An 8,683-nucleotide genomic window follows, 5' to 3' on the forward strand; every position below is an offset into this window, starting at 1 on the left:
ACACAAAGGGTTGGTCCTTCTTAGTCAACCTAGTCAATGGAAGGGTTATCCTAGAGAAATTCTCTATGAACCTTCTGTAATAACCAGCTAGTCCTAGAAAGCTCCTAATCTCAAATACTGATCTAGGTGCACTCCATTCTAACACAGCTTCTACCTTAGCATGATCTACAGCTATCCCACCCTCAAATATCACATGTCCCAGAAAGTTTACACTATCCAACCAAAACTCACATTTTGACAATTTAGCATATAGCTGCTTCTCCTTAAGGGTTTGAAGGACAATCCTAAGGTGCTCAACATGCTCCTCTCTGGTCTTAGAATACACTAAGATATCATCTATGAAGACCACTACAAATCTATCCAAGTAAGGGTGAAAACTCCTATTCATGTAGTCCATAAAAACACCAGGCGCATTAGTCACACCAAAAGGCATAACTAAATACTCATAGTGTCCATAGCAGGTCCTAAAGGCAGTCTTAGAAACATCCTCAGCTCTCACTCTAATCTGATGGTATCCTGACCTTAAATCTATCTTACTGAACACACAAGCCCCAACTAGTTGATCCATAAGGTCATCTTTCCTAGGCAAGGGATACTTATTCTTAATGGTCACTTTATTCAATTGCCTATATTCTATGCACAACCTCATGCTCCCATCTTTCTTCTTAACCAATAAAACAGGTGCTCCCCAAGGTGAAACATTAAGCCTAATGAATTGTTTCTCTTGCAACTCCTCTATCTATTTCTTAAGCTCAGCTAACTCCTTAGGAGACATCCTATAGGGTGCTATAGATATAGGTGAGGTACCTGGCACTAAGTCTATGCTAAACTCAGTCTATCTCTCAGGTGGTAAACTACACACAATCTTAGGGAATACTTATGGGAATTCTCTCACTAAGGGAATCTCATCTAGCTTACTATTAGTCTCAAGTGTTAAGGAAGCTAAGATCATGTACACCCTTTCATTTTCTTTTACACGTTTTAATGTTGGCAGCACTAAAATTCCGTCTGCTTACATTCACCAAAAGGAATAGATTTGTCAAAGTAGTTTAAGAGGACATGGTTGGACAATAACCAGTCCATACCAAGGATAACATCTAATTGACTGAAAGGTAAACAAATCAAGTCAACTAGAAACTGCTTGTTAGAAATAACCAAAGGACACTTCAAACAGACTTGGGATGTAATTATAGGGCCATCAGCAGGGGTTTCAACAATCAAATCAAAATCTAAATAAGATACAGGCAAATTCAACTTTTGGACACAAGAGACAGAAATAAAGGAATGAGTTTCACCAGAATCAAACAGTACAACAAAAGGAGTCTTAGCTACGAAACAAGCACCTTGTATCAAATTTTCTGACCGAGCAGCTCCAGCATCGCTAAGAGAAAATACTCTCCCAGTAGCCTTCAGGCACTCAACTTGAGAACTTGATTCAGTAACACGTAGTCTTGGCGACTGTGGACACTGGGTGCTGATATGACCCTTTCCATTACAATTGAAGCACGTGACATCCTTGTCAAGACATTCATAACTAATGTGGCCTCGCCGTCCACACTTCTTGCATCGATCCGCGAGAGTAGAAACGGAGCCTCCAACACTCCTTGTGCCACTCCCAACAGACCCCCCAACATAAGGGTTGCTCCCACTAGCAGCAGATCGACTCCCTTGGAACTTAGTAGAAGTGGAGTAAGGTTTACTCCTACCAGAACTTGCAGCATGCATAGGACCTCTAGTTCCCTTGTAGAAAGCAGGACGTGCACGATTGTCACGATCATAGATTCTACACTTGTTGACAAGCGTCAGGTAGTGATAAATCTCTTGATAATTGATTGTTGTCTTCACCTCAAGATGAAGGCCATTCACGAACTTAATGCACTTAGCCCTTTCACCTCCCTCACCATGGTAGTGAGTATAATAGTGAACCAAAGCATCAAATTTTGCAGCATACTCTACCACTATATCATTCCCTTGCTTCAGCTCAAGGAATTCCACTTCCTTCTAACTCCTCACATCATCCGGGAAATACTTCTCAATGAAGGTCCTCTTGAAGTTATCCCAATTCAAGCCCACTCCTTCATCAATCATCCTTTGAAGTGCTCCTTCCCACCAAAAATGGGCAGCAGCAGTCAACATGTAGGTAGCTAACCTCACCTTCTGAGCGAGGGGACACTCCATCGCATTGAAGATCTTCTCGATCTCCATTAGCCAATTCATCGCAGCATCTGGGCCATATCCTCCTTTGAAGGTAGGTGGACGATTTTGCTGAAATTGCTCCAACTAGTTAGGAGCGACTTCAGCCCTATTTTTGTTACTCATAGCTTGTGCTAACGCTTGAAGGGCATCAGCAATCGCACGATCATTTCTACCAATTATAATCTAAGAAAAGAAACACACAATTAAGTAATCAATCACCACACTAGCATATCAAATAAGTTCCAAAATCAATTCATTTACCAAAGAAGCATAGTAGACTCATAACTCACGGCCGATTAGATCAACCAAGCTTTGAAACCACTAAATGTGACACCCTCTACCCCAACATAAATGTATAATAATTGAAAGAAATATCTTATTGGGTTAAAAAAAATCTTTAGAATTAAAATAAAAATTCCAATAACATGAGAGTAGGGAATTCACATTCATCAATTTTAAACATGATCAAATGCAGAAAAATGAAACATGAGTTCTTCAAAAAAAAAATTCAATAATGAAATCCTAATTACGCCTAGTTATGCCTTGATGTCACATATCCTATCAGAGCATGCCCAACTGAAGCCTAAGCCTCATCACCAACATCCTCATGTTGATGATCACCTACAACACAATTTTAAACACATACAAAGGACAACAAATGAGTGAGCTCACTCGGTTCGAAGTGTAGAAATAATAGTTAGGCAAAACACACACAAATCATACAAACACAGCCATAGCTACACATTAAGTACAAATTCCAATTATACATACAATAGTAACACATGCATAGTCATTCATCATGCAATGATCTCATGGACTCGACTCATAAATGCATGTGGCGCCAGTCATGTGTCTCATAATCTCATTTCTCATCATTTCATCACTGGTGACCCAAGGTACACCTTGTTAGTTTGTTACATCACTTGGTGACCAAAAGGTACACCTGCTTAGCTGGTTACATCACTTGGTGACCAAAAGGTACACCTGATTAGTTGGTTACATCACTTGGTGACCCAAGGTACACCTGGTTAGCTCATAAATGCAAATGATGCATGTCATACATTCACGATTTCATTGACCCAACATTTCACATTTCACATCTCATCATATCTCATGTTACATTATTTCACAATATCATATCATAGATCATATGTTCACCTTTCACATTCTCACATCATATTCACATAGTCTCATACAAGAAACTTCTCGTAATTATATACATCAAAATAGTACATAAATCATACCAAGAACTTATCCAAAACATGAAGTCACCATCAACTTTACATTTAATGTCACAAATCATCCACAGATAATATTCCTAATTTTACTTCATAGGGTTTCCCACAAGAACCCATAAAGCACTCTAATTCATATCAAGACTTGTCTATTTTCAAAATTAATCACATATTCATACATCTCATTCAACAAGGAATACAATAGAAGAACCCGAAATCAAAACAGAAAACGTTCATATTTTGTCTATTTCTCATAGGGTTCTCTCAAGAACCCACGGAACACTCTAGTTCATATCAAAACATATTTAATTTTGAAATCAAATACATATTCACACTCTACATCACATAAGGAACGTAACAGAACATTCAGAAAGCAAAACAGAAAACATTCATATTTTTCCTGTTCCTAGAAGCATGCATCAGGCAAGGGATTGGGGGCCAATCCTACTACCCAACAATTATTCCCACACCCTCGAGTGAGGTTGGTCTTCACTACTAGAAAAATTAAAATTAGAGAGGGAAAAAATCCGTCACTAAACTTCATAAAATCCGTCACAAATAAGTTAGTGACGGAATTTGTGACGGAAATGATTCCGTCACAAAATTTGGCGTCACAAAATATTTAGTGACGGATTATTTTCTCCGTCACAATTAGTGACGGAATTAAGGCGTCACAAACAATATAATTTCCGTCACTAATTTGTAACAATAAATGTTTAGAAATTAATAAAAATCCGTCGCAATTTGTGAGGGATTAAATCCCTCGCAATTTGTGAGGGATTAAATCCGTCACAAACTGTGATGACTCTAATTAAGTAGAATCCGTCACAATTTGTGAGGGATTAAATCCCTCGCAATTTGTGAGGGATTAAATCCGTCACAAACTGTGATGACTTTAATTAAGTAGAATCCGTCACAATTTGCGAGGGATTAAATCCCTCGCAATTTGTGAGGGATTAAATCCGTCACAAACTGGGATGAATCCCTCACTAACTGTTGATGACTAAATCTGAGGAAACCATTGTTTTTAAGAGTCTGGTAATCGATTACCTATACATGTAATCGATTACCAGACATCATATGTTCGAAATTTACTTATTAAAAGGTTCTCTGGTAATCGATTACCCATTTCTTGTAATCGATTACCAGAGCAAAATATCAAAATAAGGTTCAGCTAAAGCAATATTGAAATCAGAAACCCAAAATATAACAATTCTAAAAAGTAGGGAATCAAATTAAAAGCAAGGGATAGTAGAGCCAATTCAAAAGGATAACCAAAGCCACTTAAAAGAAATCCAATGTAGTTAGTGTTTAAAAACATCCAAGTAAATACAATATAGCGCAATGTGACCAGAAATTAACAAGAACACAGCAATCACACTACTATAGGTTTAAAAACCTCACTCTGTGCCAAAATATCACCAATCACAGTACTCCCTCTGTCTCATTAGAACATAGTTACATATCTAGAATCACTAGTCAAATGAAAAGATCAAGTCAAGTGAGCAAAAAAAATTAGGAAACATGTATTAGTTGTAGGTCATAACAGACCAAAAGAACCTTCTTAGTAAATATTTATACGTTACTCATCAACATAAATTCCAATACCCCCTTTTCTTAACATATTTGTGCACAACAAATATATAAATCTAGTGTTCAATGAATTATGGAAGGGAGATCTTCATAAATTTTATACATCATACATATTAACAAACATAAATAAGGTACCTTGCTATCAGCATCATACATATATAAAGCATTAGGGGAATTGCTAAGAAGGCATTATCTTGTATAGATTATAATGCCTACTTTCCCCATCTGGGATCATACATATATAACATATTTGTGCACAACAAATATCATAGAATGCCACACGCCCATTGCTAGTTCCAGCAGCCAGCATCCAACCATCATCTCTAAAGGCCAACGAAGAGAAAGGTGCTTCATAAGAAATGCAAGATGATGGTCTTCTAGCAAGGCCAACACTAGCAATGATCTGTTGATTGCAGAAAGATACCAGAAAGCAAAATCATATTAAGTCAAAGAAAAGTCTCACTTTCAAATCAAGCTTTTATGGTTGCACCCTGCTTCCCAATCAAGCTTCCTGCTTGTGTATCTGCCACTAGAAGCCTGGTAACAACTGAACGTGCAGTAGCCAAAGTGTTATCCCCAAGGTCACGGTCTACATTGATAACTTGCTTATGGAACCTTAACAAACCATCAACAGCAGGCGGTATTGGGCGATCTGGCTCTTCTTTTGCAGAAACCATTACCTTTCAAAATCATCAAAGAAAAAGAATTCAAAAATACTAAATAAGAGATGATGAAAACTAAAAAGTATCAAAAACAGGGAAGTTAAAATAGACCGAATTGTATTCAAAGAACCAAGGAGATCAAATAAATAAGCATGACAAATAGACAATGATATATATCCAATGTCATCCTTACTGCATAAAATAACAGGGAAATTGAAACTCACTTCTCTTTCTGAGATTCCAGGTGGCCCATCAAGAATTTTAATCCGCGCCTTACTCTCTCCTGTAATTTTTTTTATAAACTTGCCCTTTCGACCAATGATACTGCCAACCTTTTGCACTGGAACCAACATCCTGAAAACATTCTCTCCCAAAGAAAACTTGAGTTTCCTGATTCGTTCCTATGATTCCTGAAATTATGATTTGAAGGAAATATGTAAGATTAGTGGAAAAACATTAAATAAATAATTTGTCCCATACATATTACCGGCAAGGCATAGTTTGGAAAAACAACTACTGTTGAACGATTAAAAACTCTTCTCCAATCATTCAAAAAGTTCAATCTGCCCATTAGCGGCATATTTCCTTGATCGATAAGCAAGAGCATTTTCATGAAGGATCCATATAAGAGGGATAGACTTGAAAGGCTCCTGCAAAAAACTGTAAGAACTAAAATCATATGTGCTACTTGAATACGGATATTCATGACAAAAAACCTCAAACACAAATTATAGGTGCAAAATCAGAAAGGATTCAGGTTAAAAAAACTCAAGTATCATACCAAGAAAAGGCACCCTTGGCTTCCAGAGAGCTCACAATTATACCATCATAGCTGAAAAAAAAAAGATAGAATAATTCTTATCAGTTGCAATCAGAATTCGCTAATCCGATCAAAACAATAGCATTTTCTTAGTCGGCAACAAATTAAGAAACAAGTCAAAGTGAATTCACGTGAATTCAGATATACTATTTTCAATGTTCAAATATTATAAGGATTAATTCACATCATTAAAAAGACAAACTGAACGTAATGATTAAGAGAATCAAATAACATTTTTTTTCTCAAACTGAAAATAAACATAACTGAGTAAAGGATAGAGAATTAATTAATATTGTAATCTAGCCATATAAAAACAAATTATTTTACTGCAATTTTCCGATGATTAACTTCAGTATACCTAAAAACCAGAAGTTATAGAAGGTGCATCAACAACAAAGTAGAAAAGATATATAAAGCTTGAAAGGATTAAACAGACCGTCATTTTATCAGTTACCAAATAGTTGGTTCAGATTTCTAGACATTCCAATTATTAAAACCATGCAAAATGCTCTTAGTCCAGAAGTAAAAACTATAACAACAATCATACTTTAGCCAGTCTACAGAGTTGTTGCGCTTATCACAAGTTCTAATGACAGTGATTGGAACTCTTAAGTTTCTGCACACATTATGCCCTGGTCCATCTTGAAGTGAAAAGACCTGCAAAACATAAGACAATATTTGAGCTAAAATAAATATATTAAAAATAAAACACTGAAAGAGACGTGGAGGCAAACATCTTAATATTTTTTAGCCTAACTTCGATAAGTCACCACATTCTTAAGGACATCAATCAACAATTTTAAACCCATAGGCCTGCTTCAATTTCAAACACTTCTCTAGCAAGGTTCTACGTGGAAGGTGAATTAACATCTAGTAGAGTTATCTTCACTTATCCCGTGAGGTGTTTGAAAGTTGAAACCAATAGTAAAATAAACACACGCACACACATTTGCGTAAGAGGAACATTTGACTTATTATCGACTTGTTTGCGTTCTCCATCTCTTCCAGAAATCAAGAACCACATTCAAACCCACACCGGTGCATAAACCTAAATTCAGAAGTATATACCTGCAGGCAAGCAATAAACCATGGCCAACTTAAAAGCTATTTTTGCACTAGTGGCAGCCTCTAACTCGCTGTCAAATAGCCCCAGATATATATACCTGCAGGCAAGCAATAAACCATGGCCAACTTAAAAACTGAACTTTGATTCATCACGAACGAAACCAACCCAAGTAAAATAGCGTTTATGAAGAGTAACTCCCCTGTATTTTGAGCTTCCCCTCGAAAAGCCAGTGCTCTGTCGACGCAGAATATGCACAAACTCCTCCTTCGTGAAATTACTCATCTGCACAACACAATAACGGAAAACCGAAGCTAAAGTCACAAATTCCATTCAAGCTTCTAAAAATACCAACAGATTAAAACCATCACTTCATTCACCTATAAGAAAAAGAAAAAAAAGAAAAGCGAACATAGCATGGTTTCTTCCGCTTTGCCACTGAACAGTTCACAGCGGCGTGACCTTCCTCGCGGCGCATCTCTTCGATGAAGGCATAGCCGTCGAGGAGGATGGTTTCCTTGGGGGGGCGGTTGGACCAGTTGGGGTTGGGGTCGTTGAGGGAGGAGGTGGTGGCGCGTGTGGAGAGGGCGCGAAGGGAGGGGGTGGCGGTCTGGGAAAGCTCTTGGTTGGGGAAGGCGAGGGAGTCGGAGGGAGAGAAGGAGGGGAGGGTTTGAGTGATGTGGCGGAGGAAGAAGGGGGTTGGGTTCGCGGAATGAAGGAAGGGGCTTAGGGTTTGGTGAGAGAGGGAAACCAAAAGATAAGTGAGAAGGAAATGAAAAAAAAAATATCATTACAAAAATAAAAAAAAAATTTAAAAATTATATTATTAAAAATATATTTTTTATTTAAAAAAAAACTACCATTTTAACTCCTATAAATAATATGAAATAAATATTTTTAAAATATAATTATTTTTAAAATTAGTACCTTATATTTTTATTAATTAAATTATATAAATAATATTTTGAATTTAAACTTGAAAATAATGATTAATATAATTTAATTTAAATGCAAAATAGTAGTATTTCAAATTTAAAATAATAATATATTTATAATAACAATAATAATAGTTCAATTTTGAAATTTTAACAAAATTTTAAAGTTTTATGTACAA

The 8,683-nt window shown here is 36.6% G+C and overlaps 1 protein-coding gene and 1 long non-coding RNA gene across 2 annotated transcripts; both read right to left on the minus strand.

The window, feature by feature from the left end:
• Window positions 1–996: 996 nt before the first annotated feature.
• LOC145954754 (uncharacterized) lies at window positions 997–2,217 on the minus strand. The gene is made up of 3 exons (XM_083069442.1): window positions 2,007–2,217; window positions 1,177–1,958; window positions 997–1,008 (listed from the first exon to the last, which is right to left on the minus strand). Exons 1-3 carry the CDS (start codon window positions 2,215–2,217, stop codon window positions 997–999), a joined length of 1,005 nt encoding a protein of 334 aa, XP_082925568.1.
• A 3,745-nt stretch (window positions 2,218–5,962) lies between these two features.
• On the minus strand, window positions 5,963–8,315 carry LOC145955255 (uncharacterized). Its single transcript, XR_014431893.1, has 3 exons — window positions 7,054–8,315; window positions 6,468–6,518; window positions 5,963–6,346 (listed from the first exon to the last, which is right to left on the minus strand). It is a non-coding gene; the product is annotated as an uncharacterized LOC145955255 (long non-coding RNA).
• Between the last annotated feature and the right edge of the window lie 368 nt (window positions 8,316–8,683).

This window comes from Cajanus cajan, chromosome 2, assembly GCF_000230855.2.
Source record: "Cajanus cajan strain Asha chromosome 2, NIPB_CcT2T_4, whole genome shotgun sequence".
Lineage (NCBI taxonomy): Eukaryota > Viridiplantae > Streptophyta > Magnoliopsida > Fabales > Fabaceae > Cajanus > Cajanus cajan.